Below are 21181 nucleotides of genomic sequence, written 5' to 3' on the forward strand. Positions count from 1 at the left end.
TTGTAGCCTTCCCATCCCTAGTCTGTAGTCTAGGGAGCAGATCTCTGTATGGGCAGGTAGCATGTCTGTAAATTCTTATCAGATGTGCACAGAAATAATAAATAACGAATGTAAAATCCAGCTGAGCCCTGAACAGAATATGTGATCTAAGAATATTTAACCATGAAATAGAAAACAGTTAAATTATTTGTCAGGTTGCTTTACTACTTTTTAAAAATTTTTGGCTGCGTTGGGTCTGCGTTGCTGCGCGTGGGTTTTCTCCAATTGCGGCGAGCGGGGGCTAGTCTTTGTTGTGATGCGCGGGCTTCTCATTGCAGTGGCTTCTCTTGTTGCAGAGCAAGGGCTCTAGGCGCGCGGGCTTCAGTAGTTGTGGCTCGTGGGCTCTAGAGTGCAGGCTCAGTAGTTGTGGCGCATGGGCTTAGTTGCTCAGCGGCATGTGGGATCTTCTCGAACCCGTGTCCCCTGCATTGGCAGGTGGATTCTTAACCACTGTGCCACCAGGGAAGTCCTGCTTTACTACTTTGGCTTAGAGAACTGTGTAATTCATGAGCAAAACAATGCCTTGAAATACCTGATTATGTCAAGCCAGCTGCTACTTTCCAGCAGGGAAAACCATTTTATATCTGTGTCCCAAAATTCGGTACTGTTATCTGAAAAAAGGAAAAAGAGTGAAGAAGTCAGGCATTGTTTGCTGATGTGCCTGCTGTAAAACCTGTGCTGCTCAGAGGCGCTGCCCCAGACTAGGCTGAGAATCCAGCATTTCAAGCCTTCAGCTGAAATTGTTTTTGAATTGTAACCCCCTGGAATGATGTTGTAGTCAAAAACAGACTTTCACTGCTGAAGTAAAAAGTGCCCTACAACCTGTATACTAAGCCACAGTCCACCCTGTAACTCAACAAGGAGAGTAACATGCTTTAGGCAGACAGAGTCGACATCCAGCCTGCTGCTCTTAGAAGAGGAAGATGCAATAGGCCACGTCCTAATGCCAAGGAGGCCTGAGGGAAGAGCTAGCTTCTGCTGGAATCCTAAACACACACGTTTACCTTGCACGCCAGACACAATCCCCCCAACCCACCTTGATACAGAAGCCCTGCATTTTACAGAAGTCTACTGCATGTCAGAGGAGCAAGCTCAAAGCAATGAGAAGGCAGATACCCCTGCAAGTACTGGATGGTGAAAACAGAAGCGGAGAATCACAGTCCTGGATCAACTAGTGCAATGTCTTACTTCTCCGCCAGGTGCCTGCTTTTTATAAACCTATTTTATAACACGTAGCACAGTGTGTTCTAATTAGAGGCACACACTTGTTTCCCTCGATGTCATATTCATCTTTATCTCCAATGCCTAGCATAGTTAGTGTGTATAATGGAAACGCAACAAATGTTGACTGAATGAATGAATAAATCCTAAATCGGACCACTAGGCTAAAAAGTCAAAGTGAGGAAAAGCTACCTATAAGTGTGACAAATCTCAGAGGGTAAACACTCATTCAAGAGTGAAGAGAATGAACAGGTGACTGACTTTGATTAAATCTGACTCAAGTTCTGAACTGTTCACACTGGGCACCCTGGGCAGGGAATTGGTGGTGGCTAGGATGGGTATATTTCATTTTCTACTTTGCACATTTCAGATTAACTGAATGTTTTTTACACTGTAAAAAAATATATATATGCTCAATCAGAAAAAAGTAAAATAAAATATTTCCACTTGGTGGGGGAGGAGTCCATTTAATAAGCCACTAAGGAAAACAAACAGATGATTCACTTTACAAAATAGCTGGTGTAGGTATTGCACAATTCTACAACTTTTTTTTTTTTTTTTTTTTTTTTTTTTTGTGGTATGCGGGCCTCTCACTGTTGTGGCCTCTCCCGTTGCGGAGCACAGGCTCCGGACGCGCAGGCTCGGCGGCCATGGCTCACGGGCCCAGCCGCTCCGCGGCATGTGGGATCTTCCTGGACCGGGGCACGAACCCATGTCCCCTGCATCGGCAGGAGGACTCTCAACCACTGTGCCACCAGGGAAGCCCAGTTCTACAACTTTTAAGGGAGAAGCTCAACGCTCACCACTGGGGAAGGAAGAGAGGAGGACAGTGGCTCTGTGTTAAGAGCCTGGAGCAAAATGGTGGCAGCAAGTGTATCGAGAGCAGCTGGCCCCGTGGTGACTGGCCCCTCCACTCCGTGACACCAGCCCTCACGGCTGGGAACCTCTGTGTACAGCCATGAGGAACCCAGGGAAATGGCACCGACTTTCACCTGATCCACACGGCATGTCTTTCCCCATTTGACAGAAAGTTTTTGCTCGGCATTCTTCTCACCTATCAGAAACAGCTGTTTAAATTTAGAGTAGGCCGTCTGGATTTCTTGCAGCGATAGGAAGTTGCTGGAGAGGTCTTCAGTTTTAACAATTTCATAGGGTGGCCTGTGGATGGTCTTATAAATTCTAGGTAACAAAAAGTAACAAGAGATTAGAAGAGCAGGCATGAGTTAGAAAGAGTTCATTTTTCCTGAGCACTTCCTGGGCGCCCAGATCTGTGTGAGGAGCTCCCGCTGAATCCTCCCCAACGAGGCAACTACTGCCCGCTGCCGCTCCCAGCCAGCAGAGGTGGGGATGCAGGAACAAGGGGCAGAGCCACCCGGCCCAAGATTACGAAGTTTATCACCTGAAAGAGCCAGGATTTGAACCAAGGCAATTTAACTCCAAAGTCTACTCCTTTTCTGTTTTTTTTTTTTTTTTTTTTTTTTTTTTTGGTGGTACGCGGGCCTCTCACTGTTGTGGCCTCTCCCGTTGCGGAGCACAGGCTCCGGACGCACAGGCTCAGCGGCCATGGCTCACGGGCCCAGCCGCTCCGCGGCATATGGGATCCTCCCGGACCGGGGCACGAACCCGTGTCCCCTGCATCGGCAGGCGGACTCTCAACCACTGCGCCACCAGGGAGGCCCTCCTTTTCTGTTTTTTAATTCATCCCGTTTAGGGTTGTTGTTTTTTTTTTTAACTTTTAATTTTGAAAATTTTCAAACATGCAGAAAAGCAGAAAAGAATAACACAGTGACATATACCTTGACCTAGATTTGACAACTGTCAACATTACAGAACTCATGCCACTTCCCCCTAAATGCTTCAGCGTGCGTCTCTAAAAACAATGCAGCTGAGGTGCTTCATGATTATGTTATACTGACTCCTTTCAAATTAAAGACGACCACTCTAAACTGTATCCCCAGCACTAAGTGCTTTATCAGCAGATAAACTGAAATGGACCAACTACCAAAAACTGTTCCCTGCTTCTCGGAAAACAAAGAGCTAACTAAACGATAACAAAATGTACAACAGTACCGACCCATCCAAGAAGTTCTTTTGGATTTGTAAAATGCCATCATCCTGTTCTTTGGGCAGTGCTGACATTTTCAAAAGGGCACATCCGCTGTGGCAGGACCAACACCATATCTGCAAAGGGGAATAAAGGTTTTCCAGATGTAACGTAAACCACCTAACAGAGGACAGGTAAGCTTAGCATTTGAATTCATACAAGGAAATAATGTACACCTTCAATATGAAATAGCTGGATATATTCAACTTTGTTATGCCAAGGAATAAATGTGTTATACTCATAATGAAAAAGTCTGCTTTAGTCTTAAAGACAACAACAACAGAAACTCAGGTCTAGGTGGTCACACTCAGACTCGCTTATAGTCTAACATACACCTTTTTTCTTTTTTTTTTTTGCAGTACGTGGGCCTCTCACTGTTGTGGCCTCTCCCATTGCGGAGCACAGGCTCCGGACGTGCAGGCTCGGCGGCCATGGCTCACGGGCCCAGCCGCTTCGCGGCATGTGGGATCTTCCCGGACCGGGGCACGAACCTGTGTCCCCTGCATCGGCAGGCGGGCTCTCAACCACTGTGCCACCAGGGAAGCCCTAACATACAGCTTTTGACTTGGCTTTAGTGCTGGGAACCTGGATGATGATGATAAAAACAACATCATCATTATCATTATTATTATTAGGATTATTAGGATAGAGGCTATCACTGGAGTGCAGCTCATTATCTCAGGATTTTACATGAATTAAGTCATTTAATTCTCAGTCACACTCTGAGACAGGTGTAAGTATTATCCCCACTAACGACAAGAAACTGAGGCTTGGAGAGACCGAATAACTTCCCCAAGTCGCACAGACAGTGCAGCAGTGACTTCTCAGGGCCGTGCTCCACTTGGATGGCCCAAAGGGGGCAGCTCCCAGCATTGGAGAAAGTCCACACAAGAGAGCATGGAAAGTTGGTTATTCAACATACACTGGTAAGAGACTTGTGCATGCAAGGCACTGAATTAGGCTGTGAGAGGATGGAAAGAGGGCTAAGGTACTTCGTCTACCTTCAAGGTGCTTCTATCCTAAAAGGGGAAATAAATGTGCAAATATAATAGGAAGTAGAATGTGGTAAACCACAGGAGAAGGGAATTTCAATGGACGACAAAGGGAGGGCAACAGAGAAAGAAATCATACGAATGCCCATAAGTGACAGATTCAAGTGTTTAGGCATTTTCCTGGATACAGTGGGAGTTTCATTTGTTTGCTCTGCTGTATAGGAACACAAGGAGATTAGAATTGATTTGGGGGCAAAGTAATCTGCCAGGAGAGCCTGGAATGGAGAAGAGGGGAAGACTGGTTGGGGCCGGGGAGTACGGCTGGGGATTGTGTGCCCCGTATAAAAGTCTGGTTAAGCGTTCAACGGTGGCGAAAGCCTAGCACTGCTCTGCTGACCAAGCCTTCGGGCCCTGGCTCAAAGGCAGACCAGGAGGATTTCAGCTGCCCAGAGAGGCCCCCTCTTGCCAGTCATCTGCACCGTACAGACCACACACTGGTGTGCCAGCAGCATCCTGGGCTGGAGATCAGAGATCAGCAAACCCAGGCGATACTCTGCACTACGCTTAGAAAGTCAGAAAGAGGAACCGGTTTGGGGTTTCAGGGGAAGATGATGAATCAGTAGTGGGTAGGCTGGGTGCCTAGTGCCCACAGGACATCTGTGCGAAGATACTGAGGAGACTCCCAAGATGAGGATTATGACTTAGGAGAGGAAGGCAGGACTGCAGCTCTGGACACAGGAGCTGCCTGCCAGCTTCAGTGGAAGAGACGTGAGCCCACCCCGGAGCGAGGCCAGAGGGACGCAGAACTGCTTCAGGAACTGCCCAAAGAGTACCGACTCTGTAAGCTCCTAACGAGACGGAAGTGCTGGAACAGTGAGACAAATCGACGGGCCCCTTGCTGCCCTCTTACCCCCTTTTCCAACGTCATGCCCAGGCACTCCTGCCCCCTGGTGGGTGCAGCTCACTCTGAGATGGGGGGACACACTCTTAGCCATGCCTCGAGACAGGTTCTAGGAAGTTCAGTGTTCTTAAGCCTTTTATCTCCTCTACTGGGGCAGAAAGAATCTGCTCTTGGTGACATTCAACCACAGCTCATTTCCTATCTGGGGCTCAATTGTCACCTCCCAGCTGAGGCACAAAGGGACAATTCCCTTACATTCTCTGTTTGAAACAGTAAATAGAAAACAAGCAAAATTCTTGGTCAGAGAGAGACGTCTCACAGGAATTTAGCAAAAGACCTATGTCTTCTCCTATTGTAATATGTACAATTTCTGTCTGGGAAAGAGCCACAGGGCTCTTAGTAAGAATGACTTGACAACAGACAAGAATCAGTGTGATAATCCTGTTTATTAAAACAAAAAAAGAAAAAGGGAAGGGGGAGACTATTCATTATTTGGTAGATCTTTGTTGTTTTTTGGTTTTTTTTAAATTGAAGTATAGCTGATGTACCATATTATATAAGTTACAGGTGTATGATATAGTGAGCCACAATTTTTAAAGCTTATACTCCATTTATAGTTACTATAAAACGTTGGCTATATTACCCATGGTGTTCAATATATCCTTGCAGCTTATTTTATACCTAATAGCTTGTACATTATTTGGTACATCTTAAGGTGTCTCTCTTAATAGAGCCAAAGAGCTTTAGGGAAGCCTCTACAATTGGAGGCTAGAAAGCAGCGTAAGAAAGAAGGAAAGGAACCACTACGAAGGTAAGAGGACCAAGACAGCATCATGTTTCCAAAGCCAAGACAGGAATTTAAAAGGCAAAAACGGGGGGGGGGGGGGGTGCACCCAGAACTACCGTGACTGACGGTGTGGAGAACGGGGGCCGCCCAGGCTCAGTGACTCTGAGGGTCAGCAGCAGAGCGCGGGCGGGCAGAAGCCCTGCTGCAAGAGGAAAGGGGGCAGAGGCAAGCGGAGAGCATCAGTACAGTCCTGACACACAGGCGGCGCAGGCAAGGAGAACAAGCCTGCGCTCAGCTGTTAAGGAAGGGCTTCGTCAGGTGAGGGAGACGTGAGCGTGCCTTCAAGAGAGCAGACTCTCCGGAGATACACGCGGAAGGGGCACAGCGACGGAAGACAGATCCGGGGCAGAGGCGGTCCAGAGCCCAGGCAGAGGTCTGGGTCGAAGCGGAAGGACCCCTTGGGACTAAGGGAAAGGTGGTCGATGGCAGGAATGGAGTTAAGGGTGGGATCGCCGACTTAAAGAGGATGAAAAAATGGCTACCCTGGCCCCAGGGAGGAACGACACAGGAGCCAGAAGGAGTTCACCGACAGGCTGCTGAGCCCAACAGGGGCCCGAGGGAAGCAAGGTCACGGTTTTCACATATCCCATTAAAACGCTCTGCTGGGGCTTCCCTGGTGGCGCAGTGGTTGAGAATCTGCCTGCTAATGCAGGGGACACGGGTTCAAGCCCTGGTCTGGGAGGATCCCACATGCCGCCGAGCAACTAGGCCCGTGAGCCACAACTACTGAGCCTGCGCGTCTGGAGCCTGTGCTCCGCAACAAGAGAGGCCACGATAGTGAGAGGTCTGCGTACCGTGATGAAGAGTGGCCCTGCTTGCCACAACTGGAGAAAAGCCCTCGCACAGAAATGAAGACCCAACACAGCCAAAAATAAACAAACAAACAAACAAACAAATAAAAAGCCAAGCATTTGAAGCCCTTAAAAACAAAACAAAACAAAACAAAACGCTCTGCTGTTTGGTCTGAACAATCTGTAGCAATGTTCACTAGCCCCACAGCAAAAGCATAAATACTCAGGACTGGAGTACAGCAGAGGGTCCAGGAGGCCACAGTCTCTAGAATGGCAGCAAGGGTATGACTGAAATCACAAAGGATGCAGGTCTTCCCCGAACAGGAGTTCAGTGGAGGCAGGAAAGACCAGACTAGATGAAAAGTCAGGGTGAAAGAGCAGAGACACGGAAATGTTCTCGGACCAGCGATAATAGCTGTACAAAACTGTGAACACATTCACTGCCACCAGTGGTAAATTTTCCATGATGTGTATTGAGAGCTGTGCTCCCTGAGTGAATGTGTGAACTCCATTTTGTGTAATATTTTTCCACTGTCCATGCATCACAAGCTCCACTACGACTTTCAGGACACATAATTAAGGCTGATCTAATAAGATGAGAATGCCTTCCTACAGCTTCTGTCAAAGTTCTGCTGCTGACTCTTCAGGACAGGTCTTCTCAGGACAGTTTCTACTTCTCAGCCCCAAGGCCTGGTTAGAACAGAGTAGTGAAATTTCATATAATGCTGGATGGAGAAGCAGCCTATTCCCAAATGTGCAGACAATTCATCTTGGTGTCTTCCCACAGAGCATACCCCTTCTCCTAGAGTCATCTATGAAAGGCTGACGGATGAAGACCCTCATTTTTATTCTTCTAAAACATTCTCAAAATGTTGTCTGCAGATCCCAAGACCCTCCTTTACAGATGGCCTGAGAATATTACTAAGATATAATTTGTCTTTTTCACTGTGTTGACGTTGGCACTGATAGTGTTACAACTGCTGGTGCCTTGGTACCAACCAAGGTATTGCTACCAACAGCACTGGCCGCCACTGTATTCTTCACTGCCACAAACTTGAAGAAAAATAATTGTTTCACTTCAGAATGTCCATAACGAAGAACTAAACATTATGAATTATATTAATCTTGATCATTACATTTAATATTTAATACTAATATTTTTTATATTCTGTGTGATGGAGTGGAAACAAAGCATGGAAGTGTTTGTCTCAGAGAAAAACACCTATAAGACTGACTTGAGAGCTGAGCTAGCTGCTGTATTCTTGTAACTCAAAGAGTGAATGACAGACAAACTACGGGTGTTCAGACTTTGGTATCTGGCAGACATTCATTCTTTAGGGGAAAAAAAAAACAAAAAAAAAAAAACCAAGAATGAAGTGAGCCTATCCCCTTAAGTAAAACAACTGACAATTAGTTGCCAATGATAAGAGTTGAACTTTCAAGCAAAAATTAGAACTTTGTAAAACTAGTCTCTGCCTTTTTAGCTGGACAAATTCCCAATATTTAAAGACTTTCCTGATGAGACAGGGATGATATTAAAAAATGTGATTTTTATCTAAGAAAGCATGTCAATATTTGGATGACCTGGCACTTCCCTGGTGGTGCAGTGGTTAAGAATCTGCCTTCCAGTGCAGGGGACACGGGTTCGAACCCTGGTCCGGGAAGATCCCACATGCTGCAGAGCAACTAAGCCCGTGTGCCACAACTGCTGAGCCTGTGCTCTAGAGCCCGCGAGCCACAACTACTGAGCCCACGTGCCACAACTACTGAAGCCCGCGCGCCTAGAGCCCGTGCTCCGCAACAAGAGAAGCCACTGCAATGAGAAGCCTGCGCACTTTAACAAAGAGTAGCCCCTGCTCGCCGCAACTAGAGAAAGCCCGCGCAGCAACGAAGACCCAACGCAGCCAAAAATAAAAATAAATAAATAAATTTATTAAAAAAAATATTCGTATGACCTGTATAACCTAGTGAGCTAATACTTTCTAAACGACCAGTGTATTATGTTTTTAAATCATGCATGTTTTAAGATCCATTCAAAGTACAAGACAGACCAATGGATTTTAATTTAGCAGTGAATGAAAAGTTCACTGACTATGTTTTCAGATTCCTTATTGCAATTAATGTTTATGAAACCACCACTTAGCAATTTTTCGGTATACCATCAAAGAATAATATTTTCATATTCTCTGAAAAGGCTATTAAATACTCCTCCCTTTCCCAAATACACATCTGTGTGAGGCTGGATTTCCTTCATGTACTTCAACCACACCCCAACATACCACAACAGACTGAAGGAAGTGAGAAGATGTGAGAATGTAGCTGTCTTCTATTTTCAAAAATGTAAAATGGTACTATTCTATTTTTTTGTTTTGGACAATATAGTTATTTTTCACAGAAATTTTCATGTTAACATGTAATGAGTTTTTTACTAAAATAAACATTAAGCAATTTTTCAGTTTTAATTTCTAATATGGCAAATATCAACAGATACAACCACATAAACAAAAACTCTTTGAGACCCTCAATGATTTTTAAGAGTGTAAAGAGTCCTGAGACCAGAAAGTTTGAGAACCACTGCTCTAAATCAAAGGTGGCACACTGGTGGGACGTGAACCAACTCTGGCCCAAAGACATGTTTTTTAAACATCTGAAGCGGTTGTGAACAGCTGCACACATTTAGATATCGGGAAAACTCACATAAAAATCCATCTCTCTGATTTCTCCTGAGAAGCCTGGACATCTGGCAAGATCAGGCCCGCATTCCCACATGGCACAAACGGGCTGGCAGAGAAGAGCAGCCAGCCCTTCATCCAGGCAGAGGGTCTCTGGTTCATTGCAAGAACCACACTCATTACCCACCTGGCCTGCATACGCTTCCGGGCATGTGACCCCTGCTGAGACATCTCACCTCCCATTACAGGAGTGACCTTTTTGGTGAACCAGCCATGTGCATACAGCACAGCATTTGTCTGTAATTCTCATTCTGTACTCAACTCCCTGCAGGCTTGGCAACTCCCAACTGCCAATCAGAAACTGGAATAACTGCCAGAGTCTTGCTTTCTTTGATCAGTGACACACTGAACATGGCTCCCATCCCAGTCTATTCTGTGAAAATTAAGTAAGCTCTCCATGTTGTCTCTGGGAGGAAACTCGGCCATGCCCATTCAAGATGAATGGTGTGGGCCAAAAGGAATCTTCAACTCTACTACCCCTACGGGGGTCGGCTCAGCGTCAAAACAATTTAGGTGTTAAATTAGGCCGGCTTCCAACACCAGACTGGCCTGTAATCCCCCAAAAGCTCTTTAAAGATGTCTCTGCTGAGAACTCCAGTGCATCTGTGAAAACTTTAGAACTCTGACCCCAGGAGCCTCATTGTCAAAGAGGCTCCTCTAGGGAGTCCCTAAGATATTTTTAGATTGCTCTTGGACTGAGGACAAACTCTTTAATACCAAAGCCAAGGGCTTTAAGTAGGATAATCTGCCAGGATGGGTCAATGAGCAAGCCATGCATTTAGGGTTTCCAGATGCACTTACTGGTATGCCATGACCCTGGAAGCGTGGCACATCCTCCTCAGGAAGAGGGGTGGGGACCACAAAGTATGCTGGCAACCTAGAAGAAAGAGATGTCATAGGTTTTAGTGCTGGAGTTCATTCGTTAAATATGAAAGCTCAACGTCAACGAACACAGGAAGTTAAGCAGAGTGTCATGACATGGGCCACATTTCCCTCTTAAGAAGGACCAGTGCCGATGAACCGTCCCTGTCGAAACCAATCAGGAATCTGAGTTCAAATCCTAACTCTGCCTCTGATTCTGTGTAACCCTAGGTAAGTAACCCCACCTCTCTGGGTCTGTTTCCTCATGAATAAAATCACCATGGCAATGTACTCATCAAAATCCAGACTGTAGGAAACTATCAGTCAAGTGGCCTGGTTTCTTCAAATAAACTGTAAGAAAAAGCTAATAGTGTGAGACTCTATAGATTAAGAAGTTTAAGAAACCTATCAATTTTCAAGATATCAATCTCATCTAATCTTTTTTTTTTGGCTGCGTTGGGTCTTCATTGCTGCACGTGGGCTTTCTCTAGTTGCGGCGAGCAGGGGGTACTCTTCGTTGCAGTGGGCAGGCTTCTTATTGTGGTGGCTTCTCTTGTTGTGGAGCACAGGCTCTAGGCACGCAGGCTTCAGTAGTTGCGGCATGTGGGCCCTAGAGCGCGCGGGCTTCAGTAGTTACAGCACATGGGCTCAGTAGTTGTGGCTCGCGGGCTCTAGAGCGCAGGCTCAGTAGTTGTGGCGCATGGGCTTAGTTGCTCCGCGACACGTGGGACCTTTCCAGACCAGGGATTGAACTCGTGTCCCCTGCATTGGCAGGTGGATTCTTAACCACTGCGCCACCAGGGAAGCCCCCCACTGAATCTTGATTAATGATAAAACAGATCAAAAGGTGAAAAATAAATTGTTTTGAAAATTTATAAAACAATGGGGAAAATCTGAACACTTGACTGGGTACTGAATGATATTAAGGAATCAAATGTTAAATATGAAAGGTGTGATAATGCTTTTATGATTATGTTTATAAAAAGAGTCCTTCATTCTTAGAGATGTAAAACTTAAATATTTATGAATGAAATGTGATGAGCTCTAGGATTTATTTCAAAATAGTTGGGCGGGACGGGGGTTGGGGGGAGGGTTGGAGTAGTTAGAGGCACAGAGACTAGCCATGAGTTAATAACTGCTGAAGCTGGGTGATGGGTAAAAGGAATTCATCAAATTCTCTTTTCTTTTCTACTGCTTGAAATTTTCCATTAAAAAAAAAAACCTTAAAGGTAATTAAAAGGAACAAAGCTCCCATAATATTGTGATGTAAAACCAGGTTTGGGAACAACTGGTCAAGGCTAAGATACCTCAAACCATTAAAACGTAGAAGAATTATTTGGTTTTAGAGGTTCCGAAGTGCTTGGAATATTTTCTTTCACGTCCGCTTGAGTGGGTGGGCTTACTATCCCTTCTTCAGGTGCTGTCACTAAAGCAAGAAACCTCTTCACAGATCAATGGCTCTCAAACTCAGGCTGCCTGTTAAAGGCACACAGGAAGATTTAAAAATTCCCAGCGTCCAGGCTCCACCGCAGAACTATGAAATATCGGAGGTGTCAAAGCTCTCCAGGTGTGTAATCAGCATGACAGCTGTTGTTCTAGAAGGTCCTGCTAGTCAAAGTGTACAGAGGCATTTCCCGGACACTTAGAAGGAGAGCAGCCCCGGCCTACAGGATCAGAACCTGCACTTTCACAAGCTCCCCAGGGGACTGGGCCGCACAGTCAACCGTGAGAAGCAGCGCCTTAGATGGCAACTTACAAACAGACAACTGTTTCCCAGCCCTCACAGGAGGGTCGCCCGTGGGCTTTGTGTAAACCAGATTCTCAGCTCCTTCCCCAGAGGCTCATTCGACAAAGCTGGGATGGGGCCACACTGCTTTAAAATTTTTCCATGTCTTCCTCTACTAGTGTGGTTGAATATTTCACAAGTTAATTGTGCCTTATAAACAGTCTTTCACCAAAGGGGAAAAAAATGTCAGAACCCAGAGTACTAGCGTGCGTACTATGCAGTCACTGAAGGAAGGAGGCTGCAAAGAGAGGGACCGCTCCGCACCAGTGGGGAGGTGTGTGATGTCCCCTCCTGTCCCAGTGAACTCAAGGTGGTTCTACAGAGGCTCTGCTGGGAGACTCCCGATGTCTACAAGCAACGGACCCTCCCACATGGGAGAGCACACTCATTTCCGTCACCAGGAGGAATGTTGAATACAAAGTAAACAGCCTCTCCAAATACAAGCTGACCTTAGTCAAGGAAGGTTGTATGATCCTCTTAGGCACCACCTCAGTTAGGGTGAGGGGACCCCCAGAGCGACGCCACCAGGGCAGCAACGTCTTCCTGTGGCTGCTTCAGTTCCTAGGTTCCCCTGTGCTACACACTCCCTACAGGGTTGAGGACCTTCTTATACCTTCACAGGGAGGTGGCATGAAGAAAGGCTTTTCAGGAGAAGGCAAAGTAGACACTCAGTTTCTTACTCTTATCCAAACTGGCCGGGGTCTCCTCTGACCACTGGGGCTTTCGTTAATTTATTCGTTGTTCCCAGTTTACTGAGTGGTTCTTATAAGTCAGGCACTATACTTGGTACTGAGGGTATAAAGATGAACCAAAACAGTGTCCTTGACCCCCCGGGACTGATGGGCTGCAGAAACAAACATTAACCAAATGGTGATACAGATAAGAATAAACTCACGACCGGAGGAGGTGCTAAGGAGAGGGGCACACAGGGCAATGAAAGCTCTCACGGGAGAGCGCATCTAGTCTTGGGAAGACTCCCTGAAAGAGACACCTGGGCAGAGATCTGACCGATGAAGTGGAGGTAACTCACTAGTACAGCTGGAAGCAAAAGGAGCATCCTAGACAGACCGCACAGGCAAGGCCCACAGCAGGGACTCAGGGCGCCTGGAGGGCTTCACGCAAAGCTGGAGAGTTAGGCACGAGTCAGACCACGAAGGGCCTTGCGGGGCCTGTTAGAGGTTTCATCCTCTCTACCATGAACAGCAAGGAGCCAGTGAAGCAGGGGAAGAATGGATGCCGGGGGCCAGAGTGGGTGGGGGAGACCATGCAGGCAGCTACCACGGGGCCAGGTAAGAAACAAAGCACAGCTTTGCCTGTATCATCCCCATGAGGCAGAAGCGCAGGGGCGAGTGCACGGCTGGGGCAGTCCAGGGGGAGTGTGTTGGCACCGAGTGCTCTGAGCCGCAAAGTCTTGCTGAGGCTCCATTCTCCCCCGACCACTAATTAGAACCCCCCCGACACCCCACTCCACCCACCTTCTCTACCTGGTGTATTTCTGATGTGCTGACACCTATACAAACCAATGAGTTTCATCCTGGGAACGGGCATGCCTTCTGGCAGCGTCAACATCACATTACAGACCATCACCTCCGAGGAGCAGGGCTTTCTGACCTCCTGACTGAGCGCTTGTTCTCCCTTTCCAAGCTTTGTGACTATAAAGAGGGGAGGAGGGGCAGGGTGGGTATGGGGGTGTGTGTGATCCGACACCTGCCCTGCAGGCCCCTCCCCACCGTCACCCCAGTTTGTGCTGTAACGAGAGGGCTAGCCTTATAAGCGTCTGAGACTGATCAAAATCAAAACTGATCTACTGAAGAGGCCCCTTGGAACCGTAAATACAAAATGCTCTAGAAAAATACGAAGTTTTTGAAACTGTCAGCAGGGTGTTGAGGATTATGTTCCAAAACGATAAGATTCAAGTTTCAAAAAAAGGATTACACAGAGTCATCCTTTAAACATGTAGGTGAGATCACATCACGCCTCTGCTCGAATGCCTCCGCACTGCACTATAAATTCTGAAACCCTCCCTGCCCGTCAGCGCCCAGCCGGCCCTCTCCTCCCGGATCACACCTCCTACTGCTCTGTCCCCTGCTCACTCCTCTCCAACCCCTGGGCTCCTCGCTGTTCCTCACACAAGCCAGACAAGATTCCACCTCAGGGCCTTTGCACCTGCTGTTCCCTCTGCCTGACCAACCTTCCTGCCAACATCTCCAGCACGCCCCAGTCCCTGGCCTGATCTATTTTTCTCCATAGCACTTATTACCTCTTAATACACTATAATTACTCACATATTCTATCATCATTTTCCTCCTCTAGAACGAAAGCTCCAGGAGGGCAGGGATTTTTAGGCTCTATCTCCACTAGCCAGGACACTGTCAGGCACATAGGAAACCCTCAGAAATGTTTATTGAGGGACTTCCCTGGTGGCGGTGGTTAGGAATCTGCCTGCCAAAGCAGGAGACACGGATTTGAGCCCTGGTCCGGGAAGACCCCACCTGCAGTGGAGCAACTAAGCCTGTGTGCCACAACTGCTGAGCCTGTGCTCTGGAGCCCGTGAGCCACAACTACTGAGCCCACGTGCCACAACTACTGAGCCCGTGCGCCTAGAGCCCGTGCTCCATGACAAGAGAAGCCACTGCAATGAGAAGCCCGCACACCGTGACGAAGAGTGGCCCCCGCTCGCCACAACTAGAGGGGGCCCGTGCGTAGCAACGAGGACCCAATGTGGCCAAAAATAAATAAATAAATTTATATTAAAAAAATGTTTACTGAATGAATAAATAAAATGCTTGATAAAAGGAAAGCAAATACATGATATAAATTCAGAAATGCCTCTAAAAGTTTTACATTTAGATTACAGATATAATAATGGGATGGAAAAGACAAATTCACTTCTGAATGTTTTAAGGGATACTTTAAGGGTTTCTTAAAAAAGCACAGTATCGATGTGGAGAAAGTGGAACCCTCATACATTGCTGATGGGAGTGTAAAAATGGTGCAGTGGGGCTTCCCTGGTGGCGCAGTGGTTGAGAGTCTGCCTGCTGATGCAGGGGACACGGGTTCGTGCCCCGGTCCGGGAGGATCCCACGTGCCACGGAGTGGCTGGGCCCGTGAGCCATGGCCGCTGAGCCTGCGCGTCCGGAGCCTGTGCTCCGCAACGGGAGAGGCCTCAACAGTGAGAGGCCTGCGTACCGCAAAAAAAAAAAAAATGGTGCAGTGGCTATGGAAAATAGTCTGGCAGTTCCTCAAAAGGTTAAATGCAGAGTTACTATATGACCCACCAATTCCACCCTCAGGAATATACCCAAGAGAACTGAAAATACACGTCCATAAGAAACCTTGTATACTAATGCTTGTAGCAGCATATTCATAGTAGCCAAAAAGTGAAAAGAACCCAGTGTCCATCAACTGATGAATGGATAAATAAAATACAGTATATCCATACCATGGGATATTATTCAGCAGTAATAAAACAATGAAATCCTGATATATGCTACAACACGGATGAGCCTTGACAACATTATGTTAAGTGAAAAAAGCCAGGCACAAAGACCACATATTATATGGTTCCATTTATGTGAAATGCCAAGAATAGGCAAATCTATAGAGACAGAAAGTAGTCAGTGGTTGTCTAGGGCTGGCGGAGTGGGGAGGGGGGAATGGGGAGTGACTACTGAGGGGTAAGGGGTTATTTGGGGGATGACAAAGATAATCTAAAATTGACCGCAGTGATGGTTGCACAACCCTGTGTATGTGCTAAAAAACACTGCACACTTCAAACAGGTGAATTGTACGGCATGTGAATTAAATCTCCACAAAGCTGTTCAAAAAGAAAAGCACGACACTGAGAGCTTACCTTTCACAGACTCTATAGCCTTCATTGACACTCACTGCTTTGTACTTCATGTTGCCTTTGGTCCGCTCCAGCTCCCAACACCAGTCTTGAAGTGTGTCAAACATTACGGCATGGTTCTTGGGGTCAGTAGCTAACAAAACAAATTGAGAAAGACAGTAAAACCTTGTCGGGAAGCCCTGGTATTTTAGTGGTGTGAAAGTGGCTCCTCGGGCCCCAACTTCCTCCACTAAAGCCCATTTTTATCCCCACAGAATGAAGTCACTGCTTCTTCCTAACCTTGTTCCTTTTTTCTGTCATTCATCCAAAATTATGAGTGAGGCTCTGTCTTTTTGTGCTGGGCGAAAGCAGCTGTTCTTGTTCCATTCCGTGCAAAAGTAATTTATAGCTCCATTTTCAGTCATCTGACCATGAGATAATTTATATAACATAAAAAGATCCTGTGCAGCACTAAAAGACAGGCTTGGCACAAATGCTAAAATAATAAAATATTTTTAGCCCTACCAATGTGTGCATAAGATGGCAAACTCATTTGAACAGCATGCCAGATTCCTGAGTGTGAAGCCTCCTTCAGTGTGAAGATGCACTGCCCAAAAGAGGCGTTTTCAGTGTGACACCTGGTTTCTGAGGGCTATAAACAAATCAGACAGCTATGGACCTTCACAGTCAGGGCCTGCAAGCCAGGGGCCACATCACGGTGACGGGGACTTCTGCCCCTAACCCTGCCGCTACCTGCTAGGAGGAAGTGCCCAGGAGCACTACTCTTGCAGCCCAGCAGGTATGTCCTTGGTCCTCTCCAAAGACAGCACAGCTTGATGGGGGTGACGTGCGTCAAACACCCTTGGGTATTTACACAAATCAGTTCATTCAAGCCTGTGCCCATCTTAAAAAAACAAGCCTTGGGACCTCCCTGGCGGCCCAGTGGTAAAGAATCCACTTTCCAATGCAGGGGACATGGGTTTGATTCCTGGTCAGGAAACTAAGATCCCACATGCCACGGGGCAACTAAGCCCACACGCCACAACTACTGAGCTCATACGCCTCAACGAGAGAGCCCACACGCCTCAACGAGAGAGCCCACATGCCACAAACTGCAGAGCCCACACACTCTGGAGCCTGCGTGCCACAACTAGAGAGAAGCCCGTGTGCCGCAATGAAGACCCAACACAGCCAAAAAAATAAACAAATTTTTAAAATAAACAAAAATATCAAAAAAAAAGCAAGCCTTCCTGGAAAAACAAAGTGTTTAATAAAACTCCCACCTGCTCCTTTTAATACAAACAGATCATAGTACAAAGGATGATAAGACAAATAATGATTAAAAAACAACAGTTAAGCTTATATAGCACTTAGTATGCCAGGCACTATCCTGAGCATATTACATATAATAACTCAATCCTCACAGCCCTACAGGGTAGGTAATATTATTTCCTCCATTTTACAGATATGGCACAGAAAGGTCAATTAACTTGCCTAAGGTCACAGAGCTAGGCAATGGCAGAAATGGAATTCAAACCCAGGCAGCAGTAAAGGAAATTTCCATAAAGTAATAAATGCAAATATTAATAAATTCCCCCATGGACATAAGTAGTAACAATACTCCTAGGACCTTTTAGCCAAAGTACATTTGTGAATTATTAAGCCTGAGTAAAATGAAAGATGTTCACACTGCAAAGCACCCACCTCTAGAAACCTCTACTCAATCAAAAAGCAAATTGGTCAACTTGCACCTATCAGTTATAACCTTTACTCATCAAAAAAAAAAAAAAAGGAGGGTGGAAGGAGAAAAGAAGGCTAGAATTCAGATAGAAGATCCAAATATCCTGGGCTTTAGCACAAAAAGCCACCACAAGGTAATGAGCTCAGTAGTTGTGGCACGCGGGCTTAGTTGCCCCACGGCACGTGGGATCTTACTGCCAGGGTCAGTCAAGGTAAGGGTTTTGGCACACAGGTCAACACATGCTGGGGAGCCGAGAAACCATCCTGTGCTGGGTCCAGACCAAGAATGAGGATATAAGGAAGTGGCAGAATTCCTAAAAATAGAGTATGATTTTCAAATGTAGACCCAATAAATGTTTATGTAAATTACAGCAATCAACAAAGAAGTCATATTGTGTATATCTCATATTGCAACAAGCTGTTGTCAGCCAGCACCCAGCTAATCAGCACTTATACATATGGCTACAGTGAAAAGATCATTCACAAAGATGAACTTACTGAATTAAGGAACAAATTTTATGTTTGGCCTGATAGTAGTGCTAAGTATATTTTATGTCAGTGTAGCTCTCTGAGCATAATCTGTCCTGAATAAGCAGTTACACTCTCAATTAACCCTCATTTAATGACGGCACCCTGCGTGCCATACATTTAACAATTTGTAATTTTCACAACACTTCAAGGGAAGCATTAACAATACTATGTTTTGAAATGAGAAAACAGAGGCCCAAGAGTTAAGTGCCATCCCCAGGATCACACAGCTACTAGGCAGCTGGACAAGGATTTGAACTCAGGTGGGACAGACCTGGAAATTCGTACCTTTTCTACTAGATCACCATAGTCCCCCAAATGCAAGCTACTCTCTCAGATATCTACATCTCTGCACACGCCAGTCCCGCCGCCTCAAATACTCCTGTGTGCCTACTGGCCACTCCACATCCTTCACCAGCAATTCAGGACCAGCCTTCGCCCTCTGACAGCCCTCCCTCCCCCAGCGTGGTAGTTCCCTCCCACCAGAGGACACATCACTCTGTTTGACTTGAAGCTCTTAGAGGGCAGGGATTTAGTCCTGTTCACGTACCCAGGGTGCGTGACCCACAGCAAGCGTTCGATAAACATTTACCAAATGAGCAGTTAGCGACAAAGCAACTCTGCGTTCCAGAAAGCATGATATATGCAGTTAAACTAACAGGCCACCTCCCTGATGAAAGGCACCTGGCACTCAGGATCAGTAAACATCAACTTCACGTTAAGAGTAATGGGCGGGCTTCCCTGGTGGCGCAGTGGTTGGGGGTCCGCCTGCCGATGCAGGGGACACGGGTTCGTGCCCCGGTCCAGGAGGGTTCCACATGCCGCGGAGCGGCTGGGCCAGTGAGCCATGGCCGCTGGGCCTGCGCGTCCGGAGCCTGTGCTCCGCAATGGGAGAGGCCACAACAGTGAGAGGCCCGTGTACCGCAAAAAAAAAAAGAGTAATGAGCAAATAGGAAGGTAATGCACAACATGATAAATATAATTAACACTGCTGTACGTTACACACAAAAGCTGTTAGAGTAAATCCTAAGAGTTCTCATCATAAGGAAAAAATTTTTTTCTATTTCTTTAATATTATATTTATATGAGATGATGGATGTTCACTAAACTTACTGTGGTCACCATTTCAAGATGTATGTATATCAAATTATTATGCTGCACACCTTACACTTATACAGTAATGTGTCAATTATATCTCAATAAAACTGGAAGAAAAAAATAAAAATACTGTTAATAATTTGGAATTTAAAAAAAAAAACAGGAATGGACAGGGCCAGTGGACGGACGGAGGAGGAGAGATCCGGAGAAGGACGAGGACAGACATCTGTGGAAACACTGTACAAAGCTAGGCAGTATTTTTTTTTTTTTTTTTTTTTTTTTCTTTTTGCGGTATGTGGGCCTCTCACTGTTGTGGCCTCTCCCGTTGCGGAGCACAGGCTCTGGATGCGCAGGCCCAGCGGCCATGGCTCACGGGCCCAGCCGCTCCGCGGCATATGGGATCCTCCCAGACCGGGGCACGAACCCGTATCCCCTGCATCGGCAGGCGGACTCTCAACCACTGCGCCACCAGGGAGGCCCTAAAGCTAGGCAGTATTAACAGCTAATTCAGATGACCACACTTTCTTACTTCAAAAACTGCTCTCTTTTTCAGGGAACCGAATGGAAAACATTTGGAATTCTAAGTTTTCTAACCAAACTACTTTTCTGATGTGCTCTCTTAGGTACAACTGTTCCATTCCCCATCCCCCGAACATTTGCTATAAGGCATGTTCTGGTTGTTTAAAAACTTTCTAGAATGCAAGACATTTTTTAGGGTCTCATGAAATGAAACCAAGTGTATTAAAGTGAAAAACAGAATCCAGGGACAGACAGAGTGATTTTAAACTTGTCTCAGTTTTGCTTCTCTATAGCCTCACATTCCCAATCATAATATATTGATTTTCTTTCATAAGCAACAAACTAATAATCCCTCACAAAAAGCAAACAAACCTAAAAGATGAGTTAAAGAAGCAAAGATCACAGGAAAGAAATAGAAACCTTTTTTTAAAAGAAATCTGAATGATTCACCCAAGCAAGAGGCGACCCATGGCTAGAGAAGAGGGGAACAAAACCCATGGATGGGTTTTCTCCCACAAGTTGCAGGTAGGAACTGGAAGGGGCCTGCCTACCTGCGGGTGAAAGCTTACCTGTGTGGTTTTGTGCTGCAGTCGCATAGGAAAACAGAAACAATCGTTTAAGCAGTTTAGGGGCCTGGGTATGATGGATTATGCCACTGACAATCTGGAAAAGAACCAAGCGATGGATACAGTCATGCTTTTGGCAGATAAACACTGAGAGGCAAGACCCAAGTTGTCTAGGTTTCCGTAACGCTAATGGGCTCCGGTGGGCAGCATGCTAACTAACTCTCACTGAGGTCTGTATCTGTGATGTGATCTCTTGAAATAATGCCAAATAAACAGAACGCTAACCATTTTGTCAGGTTTTCAAGAGCTTTGAGTCTCTAGGGCAATTTTTAAAACATAGTCTAATTTCTCAAAAACAAAGCGCTAAAAAAACTTAAGTGCCATTTTCAGATACTCCAAAAATCTGACATGTCAAAGATATATAGCTGACGAGATAATAACCAAGATGCTTAGCTATTCTGTTCTATTTGTTGTGGCCTTAAGGATCTTCTTCTAGAAGATAAGGCAATCAATCCCTCATGCTTTTTGTTTGAAGTTCCAAACAAAAGTATGTTTGGATAGAAGACTAAAATCATCATTCAAAGTAAAGTTTCTGGCTTCTCAGGGAATTTTCCATGTCTACACCAC

The 21181-nt window shown here is 46.0% G+C and overlaps 1 protein-coding gene across 1 annotated transcript in view; it reads right to left on the minus strand.

Moving 5' to 3' along the window:
* MTMR12 (myotubularin related protein 12) overlaps nucleotides 1-21181 on the minus strand; it is a 68507-nt gene that overhangs the window by 13035 nt on the left and 34291 nt on the right. The window contains exons 6-11 of the mRNA XM_060092762.1: nucleotides 20558-20651; nucleotides 16128-16257; nucleotides 10429-10504; nucleotides 3335-3441; nucleotides 2315-2439; nucleotides 572-650 (exon numbers count right to left, since the gene is read on the minus strand). Of these exons, the coding sequence (XP_059948745.1) occupies nucleotides 572-650; nucleotides 2315-2439; nucleotides 3335-3441; nucleotides 10429-10504; nucleotides 16128-16257; nucleotides 20558-20651 (611 nt within the window). The remainder of the gene's footprint in view (nucleotides 1-571; nucleotides 651-2314; nucleotides 2440-3334; nucleotides 3442-10428; nucleotides 10505-16127; nucleotides 16258-20557; nucleotides 20652-21181) is intronic.

Source organism: Mesoplodon densirostris, chromosome 3 (assembly GCF_025265405.1).
Source record: "Mesoplodon densirostris isolate mMesDen1 chromosome 3, mMesDen1 primary haplotype, whole genome shotgun sequence".
Classification (NCBI taxonomy): domain Eukaryota; kingdom Metazoa; phylum Chordata; class Mammalia; order Artiodactyla; family Ziphiidae; genus Mesoplodon; species Mesoplodon densirostris.